The 16,392-nt window shown below is 23.7% G+C and overlaps 1 protein-coding gene across 1 annotated transcript in view; it reads left to right on the top strand.

The window, feature by feature from the left end:
- Positions 1 to 7,235: 7,235 nt before the first annotated feature.
- Positions 7,236 to 16,392, top strand: part of LOC145831224 (uncharacterized) — a 65,713-nt gene continuing 56,556 nt past the window's right edge. The window contains exons 1-5 of the mRNA XM_082938373.1: positions 7,236 to 7,411; positions 10,014 to 10,064; positions 11,696 to 11,850; positions 13,222 to 13,393; positions 14,708 to 14,844. Of these exons, the coding sequence (XP_082794499.1) occupies positions 7,265 to 7,411; positions 10,014 to 10,064; positions 11,696 to 11,850; positions 13,222 to 13,393; positions 14,708 to 14,844 (662 nt within the window). The 5' untranslated portion in view covers positions 7,236 to 7,264. The remainder of the gene's footprint in view (positions 7,412 to 10,013; positions 10,065 to 11,695; positions 11,851 to 13,221; positions 13,394 to 14,707; positions 14,845 to 16,392) is intronic.

The following is a 16,392-nucleotide window of genomic DNA, read 5'->3' as shown; positions in this document are numbered from 1 at the left end:
ATAACAAGTTAATAATTTTGTTAATCTGATAATTTAAATCACGTTTAGTTAATTTTATTGTTTCAAATAATTAAAATGTTCTTTTGATAAACATACTACGTTTTCAATTTTACTCTGTTAAATTTAATAAAAACGGTTTGCATTGTTAATTTGTTTATTTGTTTTAGAATTCTTATTTTTATATCTAGATAAAAATTCTTGTATTCTTCCGGTTAAAAAGAGCTAAATTACATGTTTCTAAAATTCTAAAAGTTTTTAAAACTGCATAAATCTACACAGTGGATACGTGTACCTAGGCAATCTTAATAAGAACATTACTGTATAAAAAAAACTAAGAAACAAACTATATTTTTAATAAGTGGACCATGAACAGTTTAGTAAATAAAAACTCATGAAATTTATTTGAATATATGCAAACAACTATAAAAAACTATAAGGTTCTAAAATCTTTTACAAAAGCTAATCAACAGTACTCTATTTAAATTAATAACTTTTTATACAGTTTATACTTTATACAAAACCATGCATTCATTTTCAGTATTTTCGATAAAAAAATACTTTAATAATCTAAACAAGATATTTTTGAATGGAAGACTATTTTTTGGTTGTATACGGTAACGTGTTTTTTTATGTACTTAAAATATATAAATACTTATTAGTTCCTTTCTTCGTTTCAGTATACACGCTTAATCGTTTAGTACTATACTTTTAATCTTTTTATGCACTTATTTTTGTGAATTCAACTACTATTTGCATCTTATTTTTAGTTTTTACTTATTAGGTTCTATACTAGTATGCGTATTAAGCATACATAAGCAATATTTTATATACACCGTGACTTTATTTTTTAAAATTTGTTATTAAGCAAGTTTTTGACAAACCTAGTGTTGTCAAATTTTACATGTTTTTGATCAACTAATTTGTCAAAAATAAAGTTTGTAACCAAAATTTTAACATAAATCAAAAAACTTTAGATTTAAAAACTTAAATCGTGGTATAAATTGTATTATTAGATTAGTTTTAAATCACTAAATGTAAAAAGCGCACAATACTTTTTAAGCGAAATGCTTTAGTTTCTCGAGCGTAAAATTATAACTTTAAACAAACAAAGCTTTTACGCTTCAGTATTTAATTAGCACAACAACTTTTAGCAACGACTTTTAACAAAATCGACAATTTTAAAGCTATTGTCGATACAAATATATTCGACAAAATAGCTAATGTGTTTTTATTCCTCGATTTTAAAAACCTATTACAAAAGCCTGCGTCAAACCTTTTATTTCTTAAACATGAATATTCTCAAACAGTCTATTTTGAATTTTTTTTCTATGATAAATTAATAAGTTAAAGTCAAATATAGTTAAAAAAAATCATTTAAGTTAAAAGTACAGATTTTGAATACTTTTATACGTAAATTTTCAAGAAAATAAACTTAAATTTTAAAAAAGGTATTAAATTTTGTACTTATTCTAATTTTTAGTGTTTAATATAATTTAAAATGACTTTGTGCTCAAAAATCTTAAAATAATTTTATTTAAAGAAAAAGAATGTAAAAGTTTTAGTTTTTAAACTTGTTCAAACCTAATCCAACTAAGCAAAAAAGAATTAAAAACATTTTAATCTTTGTTTACAAATAAGTTACGGTTAACAGCTAAGATGTAAGAGTATTGTTAAAGAAATATTGTTGCTATATTTGTTGCATAATACAACATAAAATTATAAAAATTTAATCATATTGTTGTATAACTTTAATATTTAAATTAACAACCTAAGTTTTTTATAGAATTTAGGAATTTTAAAGGAACTTTTCACCGTAACTTTTATTTATTTTCTAAACTTTTTAAATTATTTTAGTCTTATTCTATGATAGAAAAATATTAAAAGACGAAAAACATTACTTTTAGTCTCTACAAGTTTTTATAATTATAAAGTTTTTAGAAATAAACTTTTAGGTAAAATGTATGTTTTCTAAACTTCAAACTTTTTACATAAAGATATTTTTCACAAATAACTACAAAATGAAATAAATATCGTACAAATTATTTTTAATGAGGGCTAAAGAAAATCAAAATTATTTTTATGAAAGAAAACAATATTTAAAAAATATATATTGGAAGCAAAACAAAAGTTTTATGTTAGTCATAATTAATTAACTGTCACTTTTAGTCAGTCTAGTTCTGTTATTTTGTGACTTGTTTTAGACAAAATAATTTTATTAAGTTGAGTACTTAAGGTATTTTAATAAATTTCAATTATAACTCTTCTTCTTTTTAGAAAGATAAAGCGTAAAAATCTTAGTATTAATAAAAAGATGAATGAAAGTCAGATGATATATTATTACTTGGAAATTTTTAACTAATTAACTTTAGCTTTAAAAGAAAATTTTCTTTTTGATTTTTTAGTTTATCAACTTTTTATTTTTGTTTTTAAGAGTTTTTGTATTTGAAAATAGTAAAAAAACCTAACAAATTTTTTATTCTAAATTAGTTTATACCTAAGATAATATATTTACAGATTTAAAACTAATTATACGTACTTTTTTACAAAAACACAAAAAAAAAAAAATTCTAAGAAAATAAGATAACTCAAATTCTTTAAAAAAAGCATTGAAGTTATTTTATTTATTCAGTAAAAAAGTCTGATGTTTACGCTTTCATAAATAAATATTTTTTAAAATTTATTGGTCAGTTATTTAAACAAAATGAACTAAAATCTAAGGGGTGTTCAAAACTTATAAAAAGATATTAACTATAACTAGCTAATGGTTAGTAAAAAAGTTTTTAAAAGTTTAGCAAATTTTTGTTATGGGCCTTTTTCGGACTTGGTTTTCGTTACACGTTCGTAGGCATGACACTAATTTGATTATAACCCAAAATAGTCTTTGGATAATTTGGCTTTTCACTTAATTTTGTATTATTTTGTACATGCAAATTTGAAAATTTTAGTTCCAAATTTATCACAATTGAAAAAAATTTCCAATGTATAATGTCTGGCGGTCTGTTAGCTTCTATTTATTAAAAAATTAAAACTAAATTTTTATTTATTTTTACCTCTTCAAGATTGTTTTTAAAAACTTTATACAAAAGTTCATAATAATCTGAGTATTATAATTTTTTTTTGTTATTTTATGCATAAAATTAATTTGGTTTGATGTTTTGTTAATGAATCATGTGCTTATTTTTTGCACTTCTTTAAGTTTTAAAGTTGATTAAACAGATTCAGTATACATTTGATTAAATAATTCTGAATAAGAAATGCATCAGTAAAAAAGTTTTTAAATTTTTTATTTTCATTGAAGCAGAATAAAATTAAGTTTTTCAAGTTTTATTTTTGTGTTAAAATAAAAAAATGCATATACTTTAAACTTTTAAAAGGTTCAAAATTACAGCCCACTACATAAATATTTGGAAAGTAATTAATTTGTATTTGTTGCGAATTCGAACTATCTTCATATAAAACAATTATTTCTTAACAAATATTTATTTTTATCAATTTTATCTCTAAAACATTTTGTTTACCTTCTACATTTAAAAGTTAAGGTATAACAGTTGAGTATTATATAAGATTTATAAGCAAAACAAATTTATATTATTTATTTTCAATTAAACATTAATGATATGTGTAATAATTTTTAGTTTAGATTTGTTTTTGTTTCAAAGGTACTTACAATAAATTTGTTTTTCAAATTTTTAACAAAAGTATTTTGCTGTTTCTACTATGTAATTGGTATTTAATGATCATAAGTTCTTTTATACAAAATTGTATACATCAATTGTTAGAAAACAAAAATTGCATTTACAATTGGTATTTTTTTAATTTATTCATTTTACTGATTTTTCACTTAATCCTAAAATATAGAGTTTACTAAGTATGTTTAAAAAAGGTTTGTATTAAACAAACAATGCCTATAAATATGCAGTAATCAAAATGAGTATTTTATACTTTTTTTTGTTTTATCTTTCACAAATTAATCTATAACATAATGATTTAATTAGATCATTTTCATTTTAAAGAGTTTTATTTTAATTATTTGTTAAATAAGTAGAACATGTAAATTGTTATTATTTTATTTTATATTTGTTAAATTAATATTGCAAAAAGTTACAAACTGTGTTAGTAGAGTTTTTTTATTAGCTATTTTTTGTTTTCCAAGTTAAAATATTTTTTATGTTGGAAGTCTCAGCTTAAGGGGGGATTATGTTTGCAGCTTAAGTGCTTAAAATTAGCTATTTGTTTATAAACAGATTATAATTCTTAGTAAAGCTAAGTGTATTATTATTTAGTAAAGCTTAGTTTTGTGTTTGTGTATAAAAATTGTTGATAATTAATTTGATATTTTCATTGTTTATGAAAATCTATGATTGAATAAAAACGCTATTTTAGTTGTGCTAGTGACTCTATGTTTCTTTATTTTGTCTTTTGCAGATCATATGTGTTAAATATTTATATGTTTATATTGTTGCATTATAAGTATTGGTGATGAATTTTTGGCAACAAAAATATTGTTTTGTTTTAAATATTGCATTGAGAATAATCCATATGCAATAACTCTAGACATTTTCTTAAAAACAAAATATTTTTTGAATGTTTATGAAACTGCAAAGAGAACATGTTATACCTGTATGCATTTGAATAATTTAAATTTTAATCTAATAAGATATATTTCTTGAACAAATTTTATTAGCAAAAATTTCTCTTCAACGAACTAAAATTATTAATCTTATCAATATTACCAGTATAAAATAATATTAAAAAAATACTACTGTAATTAAAGTTCTTAATTTGGTTGTTATGCTCATTTTTAAACTCTGAAAAAAGTTTATTGCCCATACAAAGGTCCATTTTATTTTGCCCCATACATTTCTTAATATGCAATTAAATTATCTTCCAACTATGAGAATAGCTGCTATGTATTATTGGATAGTGTCAGATTACAAAAGATCTTTCTAGAAAGTTTTTCATGCTTGAATTTTTTTTCAACAATTTTTTTAGTAATAATCATTTTAATGATTGCTGGTGGAATAGATCATTTAGAAAGTTCTAAACTTTTGTCACAACATAAATTAAAAAAAAAACTTTTTTGAAATATTCATTAATTTATATCAAATCATTTTAAGTATTTGAAGACAAAATAATTAAAAAACTTATTTTATGGCAACAGTTACCAATAGAACAGTACAGTGTTAAGTTTTAAACTATTTTTAATTTTTTTTTATAATTAAAGTCTTTTTGTATTATTTTTAAAAACAATTTGATAAGGGCATAGGGGTTCCAACATTTTTTTACTAATAATAACATTGGCTCTTATATGAAAGCTTCAAGTACAAACTACAAGCCTGCTTGAATAAAAATTGAAAAATCTTATTAACTTCTGAGGTATTGTAATTTTTGTAAATAGTTTCAAATACAAACATATGGACCCATATTTTATTTTGGAAATAAAAAAATCACTAAAAATCTACCTACTTCTTAATTTCTTGAGCTACCTCAAACTTCCTGGAAAGGTTCCTTATATAGTTTAATTGACCTTGAATGTTGCTGTTTTAAGAATATTAAAAAGTAACAATTTTATATATAAACCAAAAAAAGGAGGTTTATATTTAATAAAGATTTTATTTTTTAAAATAAAAAAATTCCTGTGCTCAATTTTTTTTAAATTTAATAATGGAATTACTGTGAAAATTTGAAGAAAATTTGTTAAACAAATGAAGAAGAAGATATACTTTAATGAAATTGTCTTTTTTGCTTTTTTTGGTTTGTACTTTCCACTAGGAACCTATTGAGGTAACCAATTTTGATTGCTTTTATCTATAAAACTACTTTGAATTTTTTAAAGAGGTTAAAAATGTCTGATGGCTCTATAAAAAAAGATTAACTTGTAAAACTCAAGGTGAACTCCCCTATGCCCATAATATATTTTGATTATTAATTTTTAACTAATACTTTTTACTTCTAGTAAAAAAAGTGACTTAAGTATTGTTTACCTTAAGCAATTAGAGGTTCTAGTATGTTTTTAGCACTTTTTGTAAAAAAAAACACCAACTAAAAATGACACATGAAAAGTTATTTGTTTCTAGTTATGGTTATGTTGAGTTTTAAGGTCCATAGCTGAGTTCAATGACATAATTTATTCAATAGTTAATTGATAGGTAATGATTAGAGCCATTTAAAAATATTATTCATCTAAGAGCTCTCAAAAATTTCTCAGGAACAGGGTGATCAGAATTGTTAAAAAAAAATGTTTTATTTAACTTTCATAAACATTTAAAGTAAAAATGTCATTAGTTTCTATTAACTTCAGATTTTTCCATCCTTGTTTAGTTTGCAAGAAAAGTAGTTGCAAATGAAATTTTGTTGTGAATTACAATTACATTGACTTAAAAGGTATTTTTTGTATGTTTATAACTATTAATTTATATTAATTTTAATTTGTTATTAATCAATTAATTAAGTTTAAAAAATATAATTGGAACCATTTGAATAATTAAAAAAAAATATTAAACTTATATGCTTATGATATTGTTTTTTTAATAGAATGCTAAATATCAGAACATTGTTTTGGGTTTTTAGTGATTTTAGAACTAAACACTTATATTAGTTGTCTTAATTGATTTATGTTACTGAACTGTTGGACTCAATAAGTTACATGCATGTTTAATATCAAAACATTGGATCAAATTCAGAAAGTTCAAATTATTAAAAAAATATTTCAAGGGGCACAACTGAAATTTTTTTTTAGTTTATTAAAAATAACAAAAACTCTTGTAGGTTTGTAATATAGAAACACTTAGTTAAAACAAAATTTTTAAATATATTTTGAGAAATGGCTAAAGTGAGTTTGAAAATGTAGTGTTTTTTAGTAATTTTCAAAATTTTATTTTTAATTATATATTACTTTCTGAGTAGTTGCCCTTTATATATCTTCTTAAAAATTTGGACTGTCATGTAACCCAAAACATTGTATATATTATGTTTTTTGTAAATGAATATTTATATTAAAAACCTTTAAGTTCTTTCATGCTTAAAAAAGTTTCTCGTTGTCTTGGTCACATGTTTTACTGAACAAAGTAATTATTTTCAAGTTAATTTCAAATTTAAGCTGTATACAAAAATATTCAGTTTTATACTTTTTTGAGTGCAAGTTATTGTACACAAAATTTTATTTATAATAAATTTTCTGTCTTTGTTTTTTTAGACTTTTTTAGAACTAACAAATGATACTGACAGGTATGAAATAAATTTAATTAAAGTTAAAAACACAAACATGGCAAAGGCACCCAAAAAAAGCAGAAAGACATTACCGAAGAAAACAAGGAAAACTTTACCCAACAACTGCAGAAAAACCCCTCTTAAAAAGAGCAGGAAAACTTTGCCTAAAAAAATTAAATCCACGGACGCGGAATTTGGCAAGGTGAGTAAATTTAAATCATAAAAGCATTCACTAATAATTGTTATTAAAATGGTTAGGTATAGATATATTCTCTTGAGAAAATTATTTGACCTACAGGGTTGCCACTCGGTCAGGAAAAGTCAGGAAATCAGGAAAAGTCAGGAAAAATTTGAAAAAATTACAAAAGTCAGGAAAAGTCAGGAAAAAATGAGGGGTTTTGAAAAAAAGTCAGGAAAAGTCAGGAAATTTGATAAAATTAAAAACAAAATTCATATTTTGTCAGTTTAAGTTTACAAAATTCCTTGTTTTCCAAAGCCTTCAAGTGGTAAAAATTAATTAAAAGTCCTTTAAAGTCAGAAAAAAATTCCAAAATTTTCCTAGAAATTTACAAAAATATTAAATTTTATTTCCAATGCCTTCAAAATGGTATAAATTAGTAAAATATCCTTTAATAAACTGCAAAAATTATTTATTAATATATTGAACAAGTACCCTACTTGAACAAGCAGATTTTGTAAGCTTTTTAGTTTTGATGATCTGTAGCAAGGAAACTTTCATAGTGAAACTGTGATATATACACAAAAGTTTATCTAGCATAATTTTAGAATCAAAGAGTTTTTTTGTTTAAGTAAACAATTGAGTTCTTTATAACTAAGCAGTTAGTTTAGTATTTTATGTAACAAGTTAATGTGTAAACTTTACCTCTTTATAATTTTTCCAAATTTGTTTAAATTTATAAAATAAGTTATAAGAGAGGTATACGCGAAGTTTAAGTTTACTTAATATTTGTATTTTTTGTAGAGTAACTCAAGTTTTTAAAGTAAATAAGAGTGTATCTATTTGTTACAAATTTTATACTAATTTAGTATTAGATGATGGTTGAAGTGTTAATAAAAAAACTAAGAAAATACATTTTAGTACATACATTTAAAAAAACACTATTTGATTAAGTTCTTTATTGTTTTAATGTTTTAACTGTAAAAGTTTGTTATTGTTTTATGGTTTGAGTTGTGAAAGTTCCTTATTGATTTAAGGTTTTAATTGTAAAAGTTCCTTATATGTCGTTTCGTTTATTTAGATACATTTATACTAGGAAATTGTAAGAAATTGTGTTCTTTATTGTTTTAAGGTTTCAACTGTAAAAATTTGTTATTGTTTTAAGATTTTATTTGTGAAAGTTCGTTATTAATTCAAGGTTTTAACTGTAAAAGTTCTTTATATGTCGTTTGTTTATCTTGATACAATTATGCTAGGGTTTGCTAAAAAATTGTTTCTTTTTTTAGACAAGCTGTGTTTATAAGGTAATAATACAAGTATTTTGCCAATAGAGCTGTTTATTACAAACATCAATCATACACAGACGGTTTAAGTGATGTACTGGAAGTTTGATGATAGAATTCAGCAAAAAAATATTGTTTTTAACCTGTATTAAAATTAGATTGGAAGCTTTATATAGTTTAAAGTGTTAGATTATGTATTTTAGAATAAGTTTAATTTAAGAGTTTTATTTAGAAAAGTCAGGAAAATTTTGGTAAAAAGTCAGGAAAAAGTCAGGAAAAGTCAGGAAATTTTTCTCAGCTTGATGAGTGGCAACCATGGACCTATATTTTTGAATGATGTTTTTCAATTAAATAATAACAATAAAAAATGAAATAACTACAAAAAATCATTCAACAAAACTTATGTGGTGTTTTTAATAGTTTTTTGTTAATGTATACTTTGGAAATTCAAAAGTTTGTTTAAAATTAAGCTACAAAAACATTAAACAGGGTTGCCATATAACCTGGGGTTTTGAAAACACCTGGAATTTGACAATTTAGTCAAAACAAACCTTAAAAAACCTGATAAAATCTGATACTTTGAACAGTTTTCAAATATAAATTTACAAAATTTTGATTAAATACAAAAAATCTATTGTATACAAAAATTATTTTATGAATCATCATATATTAAAGTAGCATTACAGTATCTTTTTGAAGTTTTAATATTTATTTATAAAAGGTTTTTTTAATAGATTTAAGACAACAAGTTGACAAAAACACTTTTGAAAACCTGCAAGAAATTCAGAAAAAATGGAAATTTTTCTTTAAATATCTATGAAAACCCTGAGCAATGTCAATTTTTCTCTCCATTTAATACTTTTTTAAATTTTATGAAATTCAGTACATAAAGAAATTTTTTAAACAAAATTACTCATTCTTATGAAAATAATTCTATATGAAAATTACTTAACGAGCAGACTACAGGCCTCTTACAAAAAAATAAAACATATAATAAAATAACACTTTTATTTTTAATCATTTTATTTAAACAATTTTCAATGAAATATTTTTGTAAATGTTTTAATAGCAATCTATTTAATTTTTGGTTGTTTGTTATAGTTTAATTTATAGTTACATACCACAGTTATTTCTACCAATTTTATGAAAATAAGATTAGTTTAAAATACAAATGTTTTGTAATACTAATTATAGTTAAACTGTAATATTGTAATTTAATTAGATATTGTAATTTAATTAGTTTCACTTTTTTTTTGTAATATTGTAAAGTTTTAAAATCATCATAACATACACACAAACACTTTTTAAACATCACAAATTTTATATGATTATTTTTTTCACAGGAAAGCCCCATAAAAGCTAATGGGTTCAGCTACAAGCAATATGGCTATGAAGTTAGTTGTTTTATTGTATTTTAAAGAAATAATCTAGGTGTCTAAATTAAATTCAATTATAAAACTAAAGATGTTCAAAGGATAAAGATTTTAGAACAATAAGGCTTTACTGTGTTTGCATACTACAACTTTTTTCACAAAATTTACAACCTTATTAGTTACTAATTCATCTAATTTTTTCTATATAGCTGTCTACAAATAATTTTTACTTTTTTGTTTTGTTAGTTGAGCCACAGGGGGTTCAAAAATATTTTTTTTTTCTACTAAAATTAAAAATCAGTTTTAAAAGAAGCCTTGGAATAAGAAATAGCAGTCAGTTTTTGTATAATATACAAAATTTAGTTAAATCTCAAAAGCTAAATTTTACAAAATCTCTGTAAATGGATTTCAATAGAATTATATGGACCACAGTTTTTCTGAATCTTAAGTTCTCACTTAAAATTTAACTTGTTTTAAATTTTTTATGATAGAGACCTTTAATTTTTAGAAAATGTTCTTTGAATTGTTATACAAGTTAGAACAAGTTTATAAAATTTTGAAAATAAAATTTTGTAGCCAAAACATGGAAAACTTGTATTTTTTGTTGGAAAAAAAAAATTAAGTAAATTTAAAAATTTCTTTCTAAAGTTTTTGTTTTGATTTATAAAGATTAGTTGGAAAACATTGTTAAAACTTGCTTTTAAAATGTAGAAGAAGATGGTTTTTTAGTAAACTGACATTGTTTAGTATGCCCCATCCATAAGTTGGCTGCAGCAACTTATTTTTGCTTATTTTATTTATGCAAATGAGAAACACTAACAGTGCAGCAGTACAGTACTAAGGTTTTAAACTGGGGTTTTCCTCTTGACAAAATTAAAAATAAAACCAAAGACTATCTAAGTTAGAATTTATTTTATTAAACATTTCTATAACTGTACTAAAATTCAAAATTACTTTTATGGGAAACCTTGAGTTAAACCTTTATCCCTAACTCATTTAACCAATTATTTTAAATCTTAACCCTAACCCACTTTACCTAAAAACTTATAGGAAATAATCTTTTGATCAATTAAATAAAAGTTAATAGATATAAATTGAAATTAGCTTAAATAGAATTTAAGTCAGTACAAACACAAATTTGAGTAGTGTATTGCAGCTGCCAATAAATTAAAAGAAGCTTTTGAAACTCTCAAAACTACTTACATTTCAAAACTTGGTTTGAATAGAAAATAAAAAGTAACAGTAGATTTAGTTGTTAATAATAACAGAATACTAATTAAATAACATATTTACCCCCTCTGGCTGTAACTATTAAAAAACTCTGAAAACTCTGCTCTTAATGAAATATCATTAATCATGCTTACTAAGTTTATTGATTAAAAAAGTAAATTGTTGAATTTCAATTTCAATAAAAGTATTTTTAAAAAGAATATATTTTCACTTATTAGAACCTATTCACATAATAATAGTAATTAGTAAACTATTAATTTTCCTTATTTTATTTTCCATACATATAGAAAATATGTTTTTAATAACTATGGTTTATTTAGTTATACCAGAGCAGATAAAATAATCAAAGGTTATCATGATAATATGTATAACTACATCACAATAATCAATGAAAATTAATTACTTCCTTTTTTTTATCTCAGCTATCTACTCGCTTGTGTAGCCACCTGGCCAAACTGAAAATGCAAGATTTTAAATCGTCATCTCTGTGCAACGTTTCCCAGTGGTTCTGCAAATGTTGTGGCACCAACGAGTCTTTGATGGCTTGTCTTCAGTGTTCACATGTGGCCTGTAGCAGGTTTGTAAATATATATGTTTTCAATTATATAAAAATAATGTTGCAAAACTTGTACTAATTGCAATAGTTTGTTGCGATTTCTTTAAATTGATAATGTTTTCAATACTTACATGGAGTATGTAAAGTTTTATTTAAAAATTAATTGTTTGTCTAAATTGTATAAAAAAGGCCTTAAGTCTAAGTTACAGAAAGTTGGTTTAAGTACATTTTAGCATTCAAAAATTAAGTTTTCTTTCTATTAAGATAGACTGAGTGTTTTAGAATTTATTTAATGTCTGATAGTAAATATTTTTCGGTCATGATCATGAGTTAATGTTACATTTATAAATGAATTAAATATTTTTAAGTTGGTACAGAAGTAGTAACATAAGCACAGAAAAATTCAACTACAGATTTTAGCAAAATAGGCAGAAAAAAGACACAACTTTACATGAGAAAAGTTTTTTTACATCAAAAACAGTTTTAAATTGCATATGAAAATCAACAAATGGAAAGTGTAACATGTTTATTTCAGCAGTAGTTGAAATACAAGCAATAAAACTGGTATCACCGACCATACTAACTCCCACTCATTTGCATTGCAAATAACGAAATGCTGGAAAAACCACTGCATTCTCATGTTATTTGTTTTGTATGACACATTATTTATTTGAAACTTGTAAAAATGCAATGTCATAATGCTTTATATTTGCTTTTTATTTTGTAAATAACAAACTAAGTTTTACGAACTAAAGTACTTTAATACCTAAAAAGTTATATTTTGATAAGAACTTTGTATAATTGTTAAGTAGTCGAAAGTTAAAGTATCCTCTAAATGTGGATTAAAATCATTGAATGATGTATCTGTAGGTAAATAAGTTGTTAAAGGATACTGCAAGTATTTTTCATTCATAACCAATCTAGTGCCAAATAGTTTCTTAATTACACCTCTATTAATAATAAAGAAATATGGAATTTGAACTGAATGAATACTTTCAATAGCCTTTTACTTATAGAAACAAATTTTGATCAGTGTTTTAACTTTTTTATTATATTGTTTTTGTGCAATGTCGGACTCAGGCATCAAAACCTGAGCCACTTAGACATACAATGATAAAAATGAAAATGAACACATTGTATTCAACAAAAAATAAACACAAACAAAACCTTCAAGTACATCTTAAGTACAAATTTAATTAATTTTAACATATACAGAGACAAATTGAGAACCATGCATTGGACCATTACACACATTCTGGCAATTAAACCCTATAATAGTTAATCTTAATACACACATATACATGACACAATTACTTATTCCACAGATTACATAGGTAGTTAAAATTTACTTATGTACAGAAATTTTGTTGAATTGTGTAAATGTTTTCATAGGTACATTGAGAACCACGCGTTGGACCACTACAAACAGTCGGGTCACGCCATTATGATGAACGTGGACGATCAGACGCTGTTCTGTTACAAATGTGGTGACTTTCAAATGAACGACGATTTCTATTTGTTCGCCGGAAACGAAACTATCAAAAATTTAAGGAATAAAGTCAATGTAAGTGTTTAAAAAATAATAGTTTTTAAAATTGAATTTGTTTGGAAGATTTTGAAGTATTAAATTTGAGGATTAGAGTTAATGTTGGTGTTCATTTAGTTTATCAAATTTGTATGGTTTTTATTCATGGATATTAAACCTTAATAAGTTTGAGGAATAGAATCAATATTAGTATTTTTTCAGTATTTTTTCTCGTTTGCTACCTTTAAAACAATTGAAAACATCATAAATATGTTGCTATTGTAAGGATTTTTTTCATGCGTTATTTCAAAAAAAAATTTTTTAGCTTTAAAACTAAACAAATTATATTTTCAAAACAAGTCACTTAATCCCTCTGACTAATATTTTTTTTGTGTATAATTTAAAAGTTTGAAATCTTAACTCCCATGCTATATTTAAAGTTCTAAAATAATTGCAAGGAACAAGATACTTAAAAAATGCATGGGAAAATGTAGCAACTGTAATTATATACATGCTTGTATATCAAATTACTAAACCACAGTAACCAAATAGTTTGTATAAATTCTAAAGTAGAATTTATACAAGTGTTGATAAATGTATGAATGCATGGTTATAAATTGCTAAACCCTGATATACCAAAAGGTTTTTGTAAATTTTTAGTTGAATATTTTATATTGCTTTACTTTGAGAACAATAACATCAATATGCACATTTAAGTCATCCATAATAAGTCATCCATCATAATAAGCTTTTTTTTATATATTTTGTTAGATCAAATTTCTTAAAAACAAAATATTGACTGTATTTGCAGTCTTGTTTCAACATTAAACCATACTAAAAACACATTGACCATATTTTTTGTGTAAGTTTTTATTGACAAATGAGCATCATACCTAGTTGTAATGTTTTACTACAGATGTAATGTAAGTTAGTATAAAAAGAATGTTTAAGCCTTATATTTACCAATTTTTTTTGTACAACCTTATATTTACCAATTTTTTTTGTACAACCTTATATTTACCAATTTTTTTTGTACAACCTTCAATTTAGAATTTTAAATTCAAAACTTATGGTAAGTTGTAGTATTTATTTTTGTAACTAGCTAAAGTATTAATAAATCTATATAGTAACTCAAAAGCATGGTGAAAACTGACGCTAACCAATCTATTTTTTACAAATATCAATGTAGAGTTTAAAATTTGAACATTACCCTTATGAGTAGTATTTAATGTTATGCTGTAGATTAATCAATATAAATAAATGTAGTTATAAATTATTATAAAAAGCATGTCAAAACCCCACGCTAACCCACATTTTTTGTACGCAAATGTGTAGCATTTGAAATTCGAACAGATGTTGTTGCTCGAGAGGAGCTCCAAGAAAAATTCGTCCAATCAGGTGCAAGGAAGAATTTCGATGAGGTCGAAGCGAAACAATAAGGTCGACGATGACGTTTTCGCTAAAAACCACAAGGCTCTTTGGTGTTTGAGGTATGTGCAATGATAATAAAATAAATTAATTGAAAGCGATCAGTTGGTCATTTACCAAATAAAATAAATGAAAATAGATTATTTAAAACAAATAGTAAAGATGATGACATTTTCGCTAAAAACCACAAGGCTCTATGGTGTTTGAGGTTTGTAAAGAATAATAAAATAAGTTAATTATAAGCGATCAGTTGGTCATTTACGAAATAAAATAAATGAAAATAAGTTATTTAAAACAAATAATAAAGATGCCGTATTCGCAAAATAAGCTCTTTGGTGTTTAAGGTTTGTAATTTTTTTTTTAAATCAAAATAAAATAGTTAGTGAGAAACAACGAAAGTTTAATGACCAGGCCCTTTGGTGTTTAAAGTGAAGGTATTGAACTATTTTTTAAACTTAAGCAATAAAGAAGATGGTGTTTTTGCTAAAAATCACTAAGCTCTTTGGTAAACAAAATAAATAAAGTGATAAATTGCTTGAGGCTGGTAGAAAATGTTTTTAACAAATGAGTAGTACGTCCGACAATGCTTTTAATTTAAAGAAAAGTGTTTCAATTATGATATCTTTTAATTTAAAAGTTGCCACTAAAATAATTTATTTAAAGTATAGTTTATACATTTTCTATTATATACAAGGCATTGGTATTTTGAGGATGATACCAAAGTTATTTAGGAATTGTTGATAAGTAGTTCTTTATTATTTTTAGCAGGGCAAAAAAAAAGTGTGTTTAGACTATCATAAATTAAAGAAAATGTTTTGATATCACCAATTTATTTAAAGTGTGCAAAGTTTTTTTATGGATTGTTTAATTTTTTTATAAAGTTTTTATAAAACTAGGTTCAAACGAAGCTTATTAATTTGTGGCCAGTTTTGATAACAAAAATTAATAATTCCCAGTGAGATTTGACCCACAAAAATCAAAATCATTGTGATATTGCTGAATTGCAAGTCTATTTGAAATCTCAATGATTTCCTAATATGGTGTAGTAAATAATACAGTTTTCCAAATAATACAGCTGTTGAAAACATTTGTTTTATCTGTACATAAAATGAAGATATTTTATAGTATTTAAATTATTCAAACAAAAATTAGGTGTGTTTGTTTTAATCTTTTATAATATTTAATTTATTATAAGTAATTTGGTTTAATTTAAATTAACCACAATCAATTAGCTGTTAAAACCAATGTAGCATTTATCACCTGTTGAAACTAAAAAAAAATTCCAAGTGTTAGCTTATAAGTTAATATATTATAACAAATTATAAGTTTTTAAAGCTTATGTTATGTTTTTATGTTTTGAGGAATATTTGAAATATAAAATTTTTCTCTCTAGTCAATAGTAATACTGTGAACACTTATTAGTACTTAGAAAAAAGAAAGGGATTTATTTTAATACATGCAAAATAATATTCAAACATCAGTTCTGAAAACAAACTTATATATGTAGTTTAGTTTGCAATTACAAAATAAAATGTTTTATGTGGATTGTTAGTAAAAACAAAGTTGTTTCACGTTATTCATACAAACAACTTGTAGTCATATGACCTAAA

Source organism: Thalia democratica, chromosome 3 (genome assembly GCF_965202585.1).
Source record: "Thalia democratica chromosome 3, ktThaDemo2.hap1.1, whole genome shotgun sequence".
Taxonomy (NCBI): Eukaryota; Metazoa; Chordata; class Thaliacea; order Salpida; family Salpidae; genus Thalia; species Thalia democratica.
The sequence above is the reverse complement of the archived record's forward strand: the minus strand, read 5'-3'. Positions and strand labels throughout refer to the sequence as shown.